The sequence below is a fragment of the Barbatula barbatula genome (assembly GCF_947034865.1).
Source record: "Barbatula barbatula genome assembly, chromosome: 14".
In the NCBI taxonomy this organism is placed as follows: Eukaryota; Metazoa; Chordata; class Actinopteri; order Cypriniformes; family Nemacheilidae; genus Barbatula; species Barbatula barbatula.
The window spans coordinates 13,746,857-13,764,030 of record NC_136777.1 but is presented as its reverse complement, the minus strand read 5'-3'; the positions used below and the strand labels follow the sequence as shown (position 1 = coordinate 13,764,030).

Sequence of the window (17,174 nt, the reverse complement as noted above, 5' to 3'; positions counted from 1 at the left end):
GATTTCTAGGGGACCTGCTCCTTGAGACCACAAAATTCTCTCTCTCTCTCTCTCTCTCTCTCTCAGCAGATGGAGCATAACCATGGCTGTTTCCACAGTTATCAAGCATGTGAGAAAGGACACTTTGCCAAACCCCTGCTGGCAAGCATTACACCGGACAAACTCTCTTTCTCTCGTTTTTTTCCACTCTCTCTTACAATCTATGGATCTCTTACTATTATTTGATCATACTCTTCTCCCCATCACTCAAAATACTGTGTATGATTAACCTATTATATCATAATCATTACATCCACACTTCAAATATTTCACAACACAGAGAACAAGGAGATGTTTGCTGCATCTCACTGTAGATTCTCTATCACATTTTTCAGCTTTTGCCAAACCTAAATGTTCGTATTTTTTTATTCACGCCAAGCTGAAAGCCCTGATTATTTCTCTGTGTTTAGGAGGAAACAGTGTCTCAGTGGCATGAAATTAAAGATGAATAAATTAAACTTGTGTTATATTTTTTCACTCGTTTCTATTTGATAAAAAGTCATCGCAGACTGCTGAAATGACAATATATTTTCAAATGATGAACAGAACTGGTTTTATGTTGAAAGCTTTAGGGTACAAATAAATTACATTTTCTTCTAATAATGTGACTGATTTTCATTCCCCACGTGGGTGGCCTCCTAGAATACACCAGAGGACACTAATCCAGCTTGCAGGACATGTTGTTTTTCCATTTTAGTTTGTATTCCCATAATTGAAAAAAAAATAATCCTGTAACAAACAAAACCTGATAGAATTCGCACATTCGGATCAAAAAGAAATCCTCTATTTTGATTCCCTGCAGGATGATCAACTGTTCCCTGGGTTATGAAATGTAATTGGCATGCATTGCTGCTTATTCATAATTGCATTCAGCTGAAAGAAGTGGAGTTGGAGGGCAGAGCGCAGTGCCGCTTACTCGTGCAGTGATTTGGTGTCAGTGCAGTTTTCAGGCGCTCACCGAGTTCCACACAGACGCAGGATCACACGAAAAGCAGCGCACTTTATCCCGAAGACCGACACCGTTCTTCACTTAGCGGATAGTGTTTATTAGCTTTATATATGCTGAAGTGGTAAAAAACAGCAGCGTTTCGTGGCACTGATTTTGCGCAACTGTTTCCCTAATCTTGCGCCAGATTTGTCGGGGAATAAAAGATGATTCTCGACGTGCTTTGCTTCCGTGACATGATTTGGATTGCGCCTTGCTTTTTGGGGGGAAACCAGCACTGAACGCACTACGACGTTTTTGGACAACTTTGGTGCCAGTGGACACGGGCAGTCGCTGAAGTCTTTAACTGCCACGGGATTGTTGCTGTAGGACCGATGGCTCTGAGCAGAATGGACATCATCGGGCTCTACTTGTTCCAGCTGGCAATTTTTGGTGAGTTTTCTTTTTGATTAAATCTGGTTTGCAGGATCGGAGGACGAGCTCAGTCGCAGCTGTTGCCGATGTGAAAGGAATATCGACAATCCCTTCTTTTCCTGTAGACGAGCGAATCATCTTCGGTGTGCGTTTTAACTTAAACTTGTTTCTTGACAATTTGCCAAAAGTTGTTATGCTCAAGAGTTGTTTTATATGATATCGATATTCTATTCTTTCTTGTTGGCTTTACGGTAGATTGACGGTGCGCCCGCAGCCTGTAAGTGTCATTATCATTTTGGCAGAGCAAATGAGACGGATCGGACGACCTGCTAACGTGGTTATGTTTGTGTGTTAAAATTACCTGACGTGCGTTTTTTATTATGATGCTCACGGCACATTACCGCCATCATTAAAAACATCAGCCTGACAGCCAGTCGTCATGCCGCGCGCTTCATTGTAACATAGTGTCGCGTCTCGTGCTGTCTGCAGGTAGAGCGCAGAGGATGCATCCTGCTGCATCTATGCAAATATGTCTAAAGAAACTGCGAAGAGGCAACAACACGAGACTGCGGAGTCTTGAGTTATCATGTCAAAAGATTTTTCAAAGGATGCCTTCTAACCAGACCCCATGTCGGGGGCTTCTATCGCTTATTTGTGAATCCCACTGAGTCCGAGCTTTGTACGTACATGTATGAAGTCCCTTCAGATATATTTGAGACACACCAGAGCATTGTGGAGCGGTATAAAATATGCATGTTAATGTGCAAGAAACAAACAAAATAAATCTCTGATGATTTTAATATGAGGTTAAAATAACGGTTACATGGTGGAGTCATCATTCATTGCGTTAAATGTGACGCATTTATTTTCTCTCTGTAGTATACATATTTTACTCATGACATTTTTATTTACGCACAAACATAAACATACATGTATGCGTGTAGAGAGAGAGACACTTGAGTTAATCTAGGTACGGTCTTTTACAAGTGTTGCCATCATGAAGGCAAGAGACTACAACAGGTTCATAATGGGAAGTTGAACAAAAGCAAGAAAGCTGTTCAGGATTAAAGTCAACTGCAGAGTAAAATCCAAAACATCCATTTCATCTGGAGATTTTGCAGTGCAGATACCTGAAAATGAGACCATTGCTCTTGGAAAAGCTTCCCTGCAACGTCACAGTCCACAGTGATCTAAGTAACATAGTCTCCCTCCCTCTCTCTCTCCAATTTGAAAGCACTTTATTGGAATTATAGTTGCCGTAGCTCAGACAGTTTCTGCATATCTCATGTTAATCTTGAGTATTTACAGAATAGTATCGTACCCTTCAAATATCCGTATAGTCTTAGTTTGATCACATTTATAAAAGACAGATACAGCTGTACGACTATTTCCGAAAACATACGACGCTTGCAGGGGAGAGGGTCGAACTAAAGCACATGCACACTCATTGCCAACAAAACACAAGACAGACTGAGTTCCACTGATCGTGTGCGGTTCATGTCCGGCATATTTTAGTGCTGGCCTGGGACCGCTCCATCTATCAGTTTCAAACGATCTCCAAATCCAGCGTGGAAATACCGTGAAATACCGTGAACAAACAAACACACCTCAACTTCTCTCACTAATGCAAGAGTAAGGAGCTGCAGCTGCAGGCCCACAGCACAGCCAATCTTGACGGTAAGCGGGTCTTCCTATCGCTCATCGGTTGACGTGTGGCCGGGTTTTTCTTTCGGCAGGCTTGTCCGGGAGAATTGTCCAATTACTAAGAAAAATTGTAATGTACAGTTTTACATGTTCTAAAAAAACTTTCCAAAACCTACACGAACCTTGGGGAGTGTATTGAGCACAGAAATACTACGTAATACGTTCATGACCATGTCAAGCATGAGAAGACATTGTAGAGAAGTCAGAATGCATGGAACACCATTGCAAATCCCATTTAACGGTTTGCGATATTGCCAAATCATTGCAATAAAAACAATGATGGAAAAAGCAATACTGATAAACAAACATATCAAATAAATAACATACAATATAGTTAAACATAATAAAATAAAAACACAAAAGGAACATTGAGAATATTCAGGTAATTTATGAATATGGATATGAATGTTTCTGAGGGTATTTATCTCGGATATTGGCTTCCCATAAATGAATTGTGCTGCAGCAGATCCATGAGAAAACACCTTCATTTGATCTTTCTCTTTCTCTTTATCTTACCTAAACATAAATCTCACAAAACCATTTGGCATTTTTACTTAAACATTCCCTGTTTCTGTAATTGCATACTGTAATTGTGCATACTGAGTTTAACCAACTTGTTGACCGATAAAGTGATAGTTCACACAAAAATTTAAATTCTGTCATCATTTTCTCACCCTATTGTCATTTTAAACATTTGTGACTTTCTTTCTTCTGCGGAACACAAAAGAAGATATTTTTAAGAATGTTGGTAACCAAACAAAGGAGGTACCCATTGACTTGCATTGATTTTGTGTCTATAGAAGGGAATGGGTACAGCCATTGTTCGGTTATCAACATTTTTTCAAAACATCTCCTTGTGATTTTTGCAGAAGAAAATCATACAGGTTTGAAATGACAAGAGGGTAAGGAAATCATGACATAAATTTCATTTCGGGTGAACTATCCCTTTAAAGTGATTTACATTTTGTATAGAATGTTTGGTACAGTACATGTATATCTCCATTTACCTTTTGTATGACATACTGCTCTGTTTTAATTGTAAGGACAGTTGGGATGTGTAATGGCAATGTAAAGACAGGTTTGTTTCCTAAGGAATGCATGAATTGAAAAAATTTATACTTTTTCCAAGGTTCAAGAACAAAGAGCAAAATACATCCAGGCAACAGCTGGAAAGCCAGATGCTTTTGTAATACAGTCAAAGAGATTGTCACTTTTGGACATCTATTAATCTGATTTTCACAGTTACTGTACATAAAAAACACGCACGCACACACACACACGCACACAAACACACACATTGTGCATCATGCTGTTGTGTTAAACAATGTTTTGATCTCTCATGTCTCAATGAGACATACTCCACTGTCCAACAGCGCAAACACACGTGCACCCACAATCTGTTTCGCTCACACATTCCACATACTTCAGCGTTATTATTCATAGCACTTTTTGAAAGTCAACATGTGTTCATTTTTGCCACTTTTAGAAATACAGCAACAATGCTCTCAGCAAATATTTTGGGTCAGCGTATGATTGCGTCCTCTCCTGCAGGGAAGATACAAGCTCATCATGTGAGCCCTGATTGCTTTGTGTCCTTCTGTGTCGCACTCGGCTTTGACAGCCATCACAGAGTCAGTCCGAGGGGAAACTTTAATGGGCTTGTCAACTGTTGGGTTGCAGTGTAATCATTTCCAGTTACAAAACTCAATTTGCTATCAAGCTTAATCATTTTTTATTTGCATAAACATGACTATATAAACATTTGATCTATTTACAGTGGGAAATGCAATTACATGCTAATGAAATAAAGACAATGAGTAGGATTTCATGTTACTCATTACGCTTCTGCATTTGTTTAGAGATGTTGTTATGAGTCTTTCTCAAGGTGTTAATGCATGTGATCATTATGTAATTTCCAACAGTTGACAAAAGTGTGGGATTCAAGTGTGCGAGGCTAATAAATTCCACCTTTTCTAGACTAATGCTCATTTAGCCCTTTAAGCGTTAAGGGGATTGAATACATTTCTTAGCCACACTTTTAGTAACCTTGAATTGTGGCAGATTACATTATGTGGTGCTGTGCATTGCAGCACACTGGGATATAAATGTATTCTGGCAGGACTGCTGTTTCTCACTAGCTTTAATGCTAATCCACCTCCCCACCCCTATTGGCCTGCCTAGGTTAACTGCCTTCACATTGCTAATTATCCTCTGCATACATCTCTAAGTCTCTCATTCGAGATGATTTTCGCGGTGACTTTTAATTAGCTGTTCCAGAGCTGTGCATATTGACTCGGATTGACTCGAATGAGAACGGGAGAGATAGATGTGCATTACTTCGCTGCTGTTTGACGTAAATCTATCAAGGACCCCTTGTGCAGAACTTGCAATGTCTAGGGGAGCACTCTAAAAACGTTGCCGGGATTTTTAACTCAGCGTTGGGTCTGAATAGAACAATTAAACTTTCTAAGGGAAAACCTTCTCACCTTCGGGTTGTACAAATCTGTATACATTTCTTTGTTCTGTATGAACACAAAGAAATATATTTGAAAGAATGCCTATAACCAAAATACCATAGTAGGGAAATTGCTTTATACGTTTATAGAAGATATTTTTAAGAATGTAGGACATTAAACTGTCCTGGGGCCCTTTTGACTACTATTGTAATTTTTCCTACTATGGTAGTCAATGGGGTCCAAGAACGGTTTGGTGACAAGCATTCGTCCAAATATCTTTCTCTGTGTCTAACCAAACAAAGAAATGTATGCAAGTTTGGAACAACTAGAGTTAGTAATTTGTGACAGAATTTTTATTTGGGTGAACTATTCCTTTAACCTATTTCATTTAACCCCACGGTTGGGTTTGTCCCTTTTTGACACAGTGCTGGGGTGAAAATAACCCAGCATTTTTTAGAGTGTGAACAAAATTTAAGTAAGATGTTGGTCATCAAATAAATGGAGTTTTATTTTAGTAGGCTGTCCGATGTACTCTCTTGTCTTTGATCTCTCTTGTCTTTTTGTCTTTGAAAGTTGTCTTCGTTTCATTTGCTGTTTTGTTAAAATTTCAATTATAATTGCATTTTGTAATAAAGCGTTGTTCATATTTGCCTGTTGAGGCACAAATGTCATGTTTCGGTGGCCTCCCCAACACTGCAGAAACCTTAGTTCATTTACTTTGTATAGTGTTGAACATGAAAAGTGACGCAAAGTCTCATGAAAAAATTAATTTGTAAATAAATACATAATCAAGCCTATATAGTTCTACTGTATGTTAATGATTGAAACAAATATTGAGCAAAAACAAAAGCTATTCAATGTCGTATTGCTATTGAAATATAAAAATCATATGATGGGTAATAATTGATTATGACAGAATTTCAAAATGAGGGACAATGACAGTCAAACACTAACTCTGGTTATGAGTCATTTTATTCCATGGCACTGATAAAACAAAGAAAACAGTCAAACTAATGTATTTCTAGACTTTCTAGAGTTGCGTTTGGAGTTATTAAAATATAGCCGATATACATACTGTATGTGTACAGCGTTGCTTGACAACTGTTTACATTGTGCTACACGTTGTGTTCCACATCACTGTCATGATCCTGCCTCACCTTGTCATGATTTTCTAGTCTTGTGGCAGGGTCATGACAGACAGTCCCACGTGTTTTGTGTGGAAACGCATGATCATGGTTTGTTTACGACGGTCATACGTCCGGTCCCGTCTTTGACCCCGCCCACTCGTTTCCTCATCCCCACACCTGTCTATTGTTAATTATTCCTTGTTGGTTCCCCTTTATCATGCCCTTTTGTCTGATGTCTTGTTGACGTTGGATTTTATTTACTAGTTTGCTACGCTGGTTTGCTATGTCTACCCTGCCAAAGTCCTTGTTTATATTGTCCTGTTTTTCAGTTTTGTCCCCTCATGGGAAGTTTTGCTTTGTAGCTTGTTTATCTTTTGTTAGTTCTATTCTAGTTTTCCCAATCATGGGTCTTTTGTTTTGTATTATTCAAGTTGAAGATGTATTGGACCGCTGAGAACGTTTATAAATGCCCGTATGTAGCTTATGGTCAGATAGGAAATCTGCCGTCTGCCGTGAGCTCAGCGAGAGTCGAGCATTCATACACCATGTTCCGCCGAGAGTCTCAGCATCAGTTTTGCCAGTTTCATCTATGAGATAAGAGCCATAGAGAGCGGAGGAGAAAAGAGAAGACATGAAGACCTTTTTGGGGTTTAGATAAAGAAAAGCTTCACACATGCACGTCTGCACACACACACATTTAGAGCGGGCAGAGAGGATTGAAGCGCAGGAGGAGGTGACAGTAGTGCTCATTATGTTAAAAGCCTGTCATTCTGCCGTCTTTTTTAAAGGCAAGATGAAACTGCTAGGACTATTACCAACACCTCAATAAAGGAATGTGGCATTCTTACGCCTTGCATGCGGCACACAGAAAGGAAAATGGGAAAGGACCGAGATGGTCTGGTGTGAATTTATCTCGACAGGGTGCTGAAGCACACCGCCACCTCGCTCTCATGCAGAGGCTTCTTGTTAGCGCCACGGAAGCTGGGGGGAAATTGGGGCTGAGCCGCGGTCACGTGAATACAAATGAACAGGGTTAGGTCAGTCGTCTGAGTCTGTGTATGTGTCAACCATAAGCGTGCAGATCGACAATGCGGCGGCTCGTGCTTTTTGCCGCGGAAGAGAAACAGAGCGCATGTGAACTGAAATTGCGAGACATCTTTTGTTTTGTTTCCTTAAGTCTTTTAGCCCCTTCTGATTCCAAGAGACTTTTGTTCCTGGAGAACAAAACATTAAAGCTGTGAGACTGTGTGAACCTCAGCTTTTGTGCCTTTGGCTTGTGTGTGTATAATGCTATGTGCTGTACTGTATGTGTGTTTGAGTGGGTGTGTACAGATCAACTACAATGAGTTGCAGCATCAGCGCCACCCTCGCCCACCTCACATTGTTGGTTTATGATTCTTATGCACAGAGTATGAGAACCAACTGTTTAAAGTATATGATGTCTATAATGCTTCCTTCAGATCACACAAATGTGGCCCAATTTCAACAGAATTGTCATAAGGTGTCATAGTGATTCATACAATAAATGACACTTACGACAACCGCCACTGCGTCACAACGTCCCAATAGAGCGTCTTGTATGTAAAATTGTTTTGCTCGTCGTTCATGATGGCTTCTGTCACACCAGTGGAAGCTCTGAGGCTCTTCTGTGCACAGGTTTCAAATATGGCAAAACGGAAGAGAAACAGTGATATGTGTGCTGCTATCTGGAATATTGTGTTCATTGAGCTATGGCAACAACCTTTATGATTTTTCCTCAAATACCATGACAAACCGATAAAAGATGAATGCTGGTGAACGATGGCAGGTGCGCTTTACAACCCAGTGAGTATTTGGAGCATTAAACTAGTAAATCATACATTTTAACTATGCAAAAGCCAGCACAAAACACACTAGTGTTGTTTGGGTACCAACGTTCCTCAAAATATCGTTGTGTTTCACAGAAGAAAGTGATACAGGTTTGGAAGGACACGAGAGTGACCAAGTGATGAAAGAATTATAATTTTTGGATGAACGATCACTTTAAAAAGTTGGAGACTTTGCGATATAGTTCAATTTCTTTAGATTTTGGTGTAGAATCATTTTAAATGAACAGATTTTGATCATATTGATTTCAATGTGAATATGTTTATTTTACACATACTGTATATTTTTTATGAATCATTTCAGAATTTTTGGTCATATTTGGTCATTTTGCTCTGCACAAGCAAGCATCAAATGATTATATATAGCCAGAGCAAGGCTTCACCCAGTCATGTTATCTAAAGCCTGTCAATACAAGCTTTGCAATGCATCACCACAGCTGTTTATTGATCAACACTTTACTGTAAAATATACGGTAAGGTAGTGTTCACGTTCACCACTGTAGAGGTTTAGTCATAGGGCTTAGCATGGCATAATTCATAATTAGGTTAGGGCATGCTGGACATGCTGTACATAGTTCTGCCTTTCCTCTCAACATGAGCTGGTGAAAAGGACAAGAGGAGGTCAAACCAGGCTAACAAGTGGCAGAATCTGTGGGCAGCTCAGCAGAACACACTGTGTTGATTGGTTCCTAATGAGCGGTTCACCATAACGCACTGAGTTGATTGGCCTATAATTAGCAGACTGACAAAATGCACCATAATGATTGGCCCATAATGAGGATGAAATATGGTGGAGACTGATAAACTGGTCATTACCAGTGCAGGTGTCTGTTGAGAACAAACACTTTGTCGTTGGCTTGAAGATTAAAAAGAGCACAATTATGATGGTGAGCTTTGTAAGTTTGACAGGCAAGCAAGCATGCTATCAATAACTCATTCTGTGTGATTCCACAATACACTTGTTAAAAACCAGCTCACAAAAGACTCTTTAAGATTTAAACACACACTTCGCCTTAGAATTCAATTCACAAAGAGCTCGCTGAAAAATGCATCTCTTTTTCCTTTATCTTTGGCTGTTGACAACGGACGGGGCAACATTTGACAAAGTAAACATTGCAACCCAGAATACAGCAGAGAGAGTGAGCAACCTTTTTTATCATAGGTTTCTGATTGCTACTGTACCTTTAACATTTCTATGTTAACTGCCTCTTTTCATATGAATTAGGAGTCCAAAGTTGCAGTCCAAAATGGTATGCTTTTCCCCATCCTTTATTCCACTAATATCTATATTACTTTTGAATAAGATTTGAATGCTTTATGCTTTAGTTGTTTCATTTATCAGCCCAATGCTCAACACCACCGACCTCACTGCACCAACCAGCATGTACATGACAGTCAGGTCACTGTGATAGCATGGACCCTCTCTCTCTCCCTTTCAGACACACACACAGAAAGACTCACACAATCAACTGTTGGTTTGTTTGCAATTACCAGGCAATTCACTCCCCTGATCTCTCTATTTCATTCTCGGCTCGCTCTTCCATTTTACTCAATAAAACTCATTTCTAGCTTGTCTTTGAGGCTACTGTATAGATTGCACTGTGCAGTATTGTCAGAAAAGTGAGTTAGTTGCTCACACTTGCCCTTAGCTTTGGTTTTGACTTTTTTTGTTCAGGTTCTGAGAAAAATGGTGTCAATATTGAGAAGGTGAGCTAATCTATATTTAAAATGAGCCCCTTGGTGTGCCAAGTTACAATAGTCCATCACTGAAGGGTACAAAGGAGTTCAATTAAATTATACTGTACGACCTTTTGCTAAAGGTCTACTCGCAAACACACACAAAAATCTTTTGATCTCCTCAAATTTGCGGATAAATGGGAAAAAGGCTGTGTAGCGTCCACTGTGTTGACCAAATGGTCATCAATGTAAGCGGTTGGAAAGATGGACAGTTATTAAGCAGCATCTATTGATCCCCGTCTCACCGACATGCTCACAGGATTACCCACTGTCCTCCTTGAGGTATATCAATGTTCATCAGTCAGCATGATGTAGATTGATGTTCCTGCTGACCGAGAGGTCTGGAGAGATAGATGAAGCATCGGGAGGTGGGAGCATCGATACCTTCACATTGTGTGGGCTGCAGCATTTCATTTGATATTGAACCTTGTGCACTCAACAGATGGCAAACCGCAGAGGTGGTCATTCCAGCATATCGCTTCCAGTGGTCATAACATAAACTAGATTTTAACATGTGAGCGGTTCCTGTCTGTTTTGTGGGTGGTAGCCATGGCAATGCTATTTCTGACGTGTTTTGAGTCGTTTTTAAAGGAGGCCTAACATGCTATTACATCCATTGTGCCTTCTTTATACTGTTAAAAGTGCTGGATCCTCAAGCTTAACATGGTCACCTTGTTAAAAAACGAGTTGGACGCATGGTGTAGTATTTCTATGCTCGATACTGTTTCGGAAGTCTGGATCCCTGTTTCGAAACAAGGATCCTATGGTTTTATTGGCCATTCTCCTGGAAGAGCATGCCCATGAATGAACCAGAGAGCGAGCAGAAGGGCACGACCATCAGCGTGTTTCCTTCCTGGAGAAGTCGTGGTGAGCACTGCACGTAATAGTGTATTTTAGTTGTTCTACCTAATAGAGCTAATAATGGCACCTAAGAGGTGTGTTTTTGGATGTGAGACGAAAAAAGCCTCGTTCTGGTTAATGTAATGTTAACAACAGGATAATTTGGACCGGTGTCACGGTAGCAGTGAGCCAGTTTCTGAGTTTTAAAATGGAAAGTACAAAGCGTTACTTTCTATGATATTATAATGTATGTGAAATTAGGGATTCTCACCATTGTACAAGTCTTACCATTGTATACTGGTACGGCACAGGATTTCAATTGTGTTGTAATCTTTTACGTGAGCTTTCACAAGCGAAACATGCTCAATATGAGCGTTACAGTAAATTCCATAAATGTTTGTAAGTATTAACAAGACATTCTGCGGATGCAAAGTATTCACAGCGCTTCACTTTTTCCACATTTTGTCATGTTACAGCCTTATTCCAAAATGGATTCAATTCATTATTTTTCTCCAAATTCTACAAACAATACGCCATAATGACAACGTGAAAGAAGTTTGTTTTAAATCTTTGCAAATTTATTATAATTAAAACATTTTAAAAGCACATGTACATAAGTATTCACAGCCTTTGCTCAATACTTTGTTGAAGCACATTTGACACCAATTACGGCCTCAAGTCTTTTTGAGTATTATGCTACAAGCTTGTCACACCTATTTTTGTGCAGTTTCTCCCATTCGTCTTTGCAAGATCTCTCAAGCTCCATCAGGTTGGATGGCACAGCCATTTTCAGATCTCTCCAGTGATGTTCAATCGGGTTCAAGTCTGGGCTCTGGCTGGGCCACTCAAGAACATTCACAGAGTTGTCCTGTAGCCACTCCTTTGTTATCTTGGCTGTGTGCTTAGGGTCATTGTCCTGTTGGAAGATGAACCTTCTCCCCAGTCTGAGGTCCAGAGCGCTCTGGAGCAGGTTTTCATCGAGGATGTCTCAGTACATTTCTGCATTCATCTTTCCCTCGATCCTGACTAGTCTCCCAGTTCCTGCCACTGGAAAACGTCCCCAAAGCATGATGCTGCCACCACCATGCTCACTGTAGGGATGGTATTGGCCAGGTGATAAGCGGTGCCTGGTTTCCTCCAGACATGAAGCTTTCAATTCAGGCCAAAGAGTTCAATCTTTGTTTCATCAGATCAGAGAATTTTGAAACAGGATGCACCTGAGCTCAATTTTAAATGTCATGGCAATGGCTGTGCTCTTTTCGTTTTTATTTTGAATAAATATGCAAAGTTTTCAAACAAACTTCTTTCACGTTGTCAATATGGGGTATTGTTTGTAAAATTTTGAGGAAAATAATGAATTGAATCAATTTTGGAATAAGGCTGTAAAAAAAAGTGAAGCGCTGTGAATACTATCCGGATGCACTGTATCTTTCTTCTGTAAATGTGAGAAAACTAAACACTTTTCAGAGATATGAAGAATGCAATACTACTTTACAGGTACTCAAGATTAACATAAAATTGGCAGTACCAGATTATTGAATTGCTCCTTTAATGTACATGAATTACATAGTTTCATACTCTAATGGGATAATTTAATCCAAAAATCTGTGATCATTTATTGATGTCATCATGTCGTTCAGATCCTGTATATGACTCTTTCTTCTGTGGAACACAAGACACATTTTGAGAAATGTCTCAGTGGTTTTGTGTCCATACAATGGAAGTTTATGGATGCCTATGTTGTTTTGTTGTTTTAAAGAAAGTTATACAGGTTCGAACTAATGTTCGGCTCCTGAAAGTATTTGGCCGTAAATAGCAAAAAGAGGACGTGTGATATGATAAAACAGCAACCAGCCCAGAGAGAGAGGGAGAGAGAGAGAGGCACGCACTTTATTAATGCAGCAAGCATTTTTAAGTGTCAGAGAAAGACACAGCAAGGAACTTGCTGCGCCGGTGTTCTGTCGAATTGTCCTACCCTGTCAGATTTTCCTACCGCAGGGCAAAATTTTATATAATTTAAACCACAAAATAAACAGGTAGGATTATTTTCAAATGCAAAATACCCTTTCAGATAGTCCTACCAGCTTAAAATAAACTCAAAAAAGTTTACAGCGTAAATACCCTATCAGATTGTCGTAGCAGTATTAAAGGGGTGGTGCAATGCTGTGTCATGCATGCTGACTTCTTTACAATGTTAAACGTGTTGTCTTCTCATGCTTAACATGGTCAACTAGTCAAAAAACTCAAGTCATGATTAAGTGTTTTGTTGTAGGGGCACAGAGTACAGTATATTCTTTCAGCAATAAGTTATAGGCCTAATATACGCTGTTCTTTCGTTTTAATTTAGCCTACTTGTTTTACTCTATTTAATTTTAAGTTATATTGTATTATATCGAAAAGCAAGGCAAAATATAAATTGTAAATTTTCACCATTCAGTTAATACAATAGTTCAAAAATTGACTAAATATATAGGAGAAAATCAAAAAGCCATGTTCGGTGTTCGCTGTTCGGTATTCAGCCTTCAGCCAAGTGTTTCTTTTTGTTTCCGCCAAGAATTTTCCTTTCGGTGCATCCCTTGTTTCAATAACATGACAGTAAGTTAATGAAGATTTTTGGGTGAACTATTCCTTTAATGTATTGCTCATAACACCTGAGAACTTAGACCCACGATAAAGAAAAATCTTCCTTCAATATTAAAGATCTTATTTTTGCTCATTTTATAACAAATATCTACAGGTACGAGGTATGTGCTGTAGTTTACTGTAAGTTTATGGTCGGGGTTTGCTCAAATCCCTGAAACTATGAGCGCTTCCCTTAGCCAGCACCACTATTGATCTCCCCAGCCATTTGATTTTGGAAACTTCATAATTTGTGGGAAACAGTCTCTGTATCTGGAGAACCATGCAAGGCTTTATAGCTTTTTAATACAGTCACAAGCAATATTGGTTAATAATCTATTGGCTTTCCACCTCGAGCTCCAACACCTGCTGCAGTTGCCAGGTGTTCGGGAGGAGACGAATTATTTAATCAGCTTCAGCTTTTTGGGGGCTAATCCACTTAATTGTGTTGACCTTTTTGCATACGTTCATCTGCACAAATCCTCATATTTTATATATTACGCTGGGAGTTTGAGGTGCCGACACTTCAACCTGCAGCACAACAGCACAGATTCTGTATTCTGAATCTGGTGTGGAGGTGAAGAGAGATTTAATCAGTTATTCTGTCGGCGGTCAGCGTCGGCAATCTGATCAACATCAGCTGCTGTGTGTGTTTAACTAGGCTGATAACAGACAGAGCACACCTGTTTATGTTGTTCAATCTAGAGTGCACAAAAGAGCAACAGCATTTTACTGACATACTGTGTTTTACAGGGTGAGAGAGAGAAAAAGATAGGGAGGGGGGGATGTGATAAAAAACAGAGCAAGCACACATGCACAGACACCTACAGGTACGCAAACACTTTAGGGTCAGTCACGCTCAACGTTCCATTCGCAGTCCTGTCGCCAACACAAACTGCCAACAATCCACGCTGCTGTAAATGCTAAATATTCACCATTTTCTGAAAAGATCTCTCGACTTTAAAAAACCCTTAAACCTTTTTGCCCGATTTCACAGACAAGGCTTAAGGCTAGTCTAACACTGAATTGAACGTGCGACCTGTCTTAAAGGAGTTTTGATTTGATTTGATTTGATTTATTTATTAGACAGTAAAAAAATAAACAAAATAAATGCATAACAAGATGCCAACACAGTGACATTGTACATTTATCCAAACTGTCGAGGATAACACAAGAAAGTTGCAAAACTTATTTCCATTGTGGTCCTCGAGTCATATGAACAAACAAATATTATGGTTTGTTTTGTAATGAAATGTGTGTACACGATTTAAGGTTCAAAAACGCTGTATTTTCCACATACCGTGCATGTTCATATCTCCTCTTTGCCCCACCTCTCTGAAACGCACACCAGTAAAAGGCATTTTTATAAAAGCGTCATAAATAGCTTAATTCAACGAAGGCATAGGCCTGGCTTAAGCTAAGCTGTGTCTGTAAAACAGGCCTTGAAAGTGGTTGTCTTTATGCAGTATAATAGAAGAGCAGATCAGAGGCATCAAGTGGTTGCTGTATTTTTAAGGCTCCTTAAGGTGCACTTCAAAACCTATGCTGGATCATATTGGCACAACATTAATGTTCAACAGTTTAAACCCTGCACGGATGACTTATCTCCCAAGCCCCTCTTCAATACTAAACCCTCTCTTTTTTCTGCTTCATCATTATGAAGTTTGATGTTGAATATTATGTGGTACCAGGTTAAAGATATAGATCACGAACCAAATAGGAGAATCTTAAAGTTGTTGCATGCAAGAACAATGTGAAAAGATTCAAAGCATCAACAAGACACACTACCGGCCTCAGGTCGAGGGCTGTGTCTCGATCAGCTCCCTTGCTCCCGAGATCGTAAATCAGTATATTGTGTACACGGGTCCGGGCACTGGTAAGGACCCTGGCTCCCTTCTCACTGGGACATCGTTCACTTATTCTCCTGTGACATGACTGCTGAAGCGATTCATCATACTTCACAGCTGGTATTAATCAACAACCTGCAAACCTGACATCTCTCTGACTTCGATTATTAAACTGAACTGTTGTGTTGCGTGCCTGTCTAGCAACGTTTGTTTATACATAACATAAAATGGCGTTTTTCTTTTCTAAAGTTACATCGTGTTTCATGAAGTTCATTGAACTCCAACGATTTTGGTTTGAACATCTTCACAATTTGTCAGGTGATTTCCGGTAAGGGAACTTAGGAAGCATCGACGCTCCCTGTTTTTTGTGGTGCATTGTGGGAATTTTAAGGGATCGAACGTTTCAGTGCAGCCACAATCTTCTCTTTCCTTATTTACCTCTTTCTCTGTCTGTAATGTGGATTTAATGTTACGTGATCATTGTAACACTCACCTTTCTACTGCCCCATCATTCAAAATCACAATCTCTGGCTAGTTTTCTGTTATTGTGTGTACATGAGTATTAAACTTTTTTCTCTTTTAATGGAAACTGGTCTGGGGTCATAGTTTTTACACTTTTTACTCTATTGAATACTTTGCAATACGTTGTAATTTTCAGTATAGTAACTACAGTAGCTACAGTTATTGAACATTATTGAACAGGAAGAAAACTACTTTTAATGAAACATGCATTGATTTTTTGAGACAACATGCCCTGTAGCAGGTTTCATTTATTAATCTGGACCTATCAGCTGTGAGGAAAGTGACATAAACCACTGCCCTCGTATTTTGCTCCAAAATAAAGACGTTACTTCAAAGTGATATGAGTAAAAATCTTTTTCTTCTAAGTATATATTTATTGATTTAAATTCCATATGAATCAAAACATTCATATCATTTCTACATGATCTGATAGTTAATATTTTCCTTATTAATTTATATTAAACATAGCATTTAAATTAGAAAACTATATACAGATAAAAACAAGCTTCATTATATAAAGCTTTTTAAACTGATGTAGCATACATATTATCTTTTGATCTTTTTGTAAACCAGTGGATTCTGCATTGATATGCAATCTCAGGATAAAACCTGAATGACAGAGAACGTTATTACCAAGCGTTGTGCTACAGCTGAACCTGATCTAAACCAGGTTGGGTTTGTCTGGTTTTGTCAACTCTAAACCTACTGTACAACTCTGAGTTTGTTCACCTCGCTTCGTGATACAGAAGCGTTACTAGCCCCCACATTACAAATGATTATTCAATTGTAGCTATGAACTAAAGCGTATTTGTCCAAAGGATCATGCTGTGTGTTTTTGTGTAAAATGTGTTGTTGTTGGCTGGATAACCGCAGGTGGGCTTTTGTGAGCTGAGCTTTAGTGGATTGAACCATAAGAGGCATAATGAGAAATGTCTACTTTCCTCCCACTCACGTTCTCACTGATCCTCAGCTTAGAGTGTAGGGGTCAATGGACTCTGCTGGTGCTGCGCTGATTTGAAATCGAGATGTTTAACCAGCGCTTTGGTGGACCTGCGGAC

At 39.3% G+C, this 17,174-nt stretch overlaps 1 protein-coding gene across 1 annotated transcript in view; it reads left to right on the top strand.

The window, feature by feature from the left end:
* Positions 1 to 926: 926 nt before the first annotated feature.
* Positions 927 to 17,174, top strand: part of gfra4a (GDNF family receptor alpha 4a) — a 76,163-nt gene continuing 59,915 nt past the window's right edge. The window contains exon 1 of the mRNA XM_079473598.1: positions 927 to 1,417. Within this exon, the coding sequence (XP_079329724.1) occupies positions 1,360 to 1,417 (58 nt within the window). The 5' untranslated portion in view covers positions 927 to 1,359. The remainder of the gene's footprint in view (positions 1,418 to 17,174) is intronic.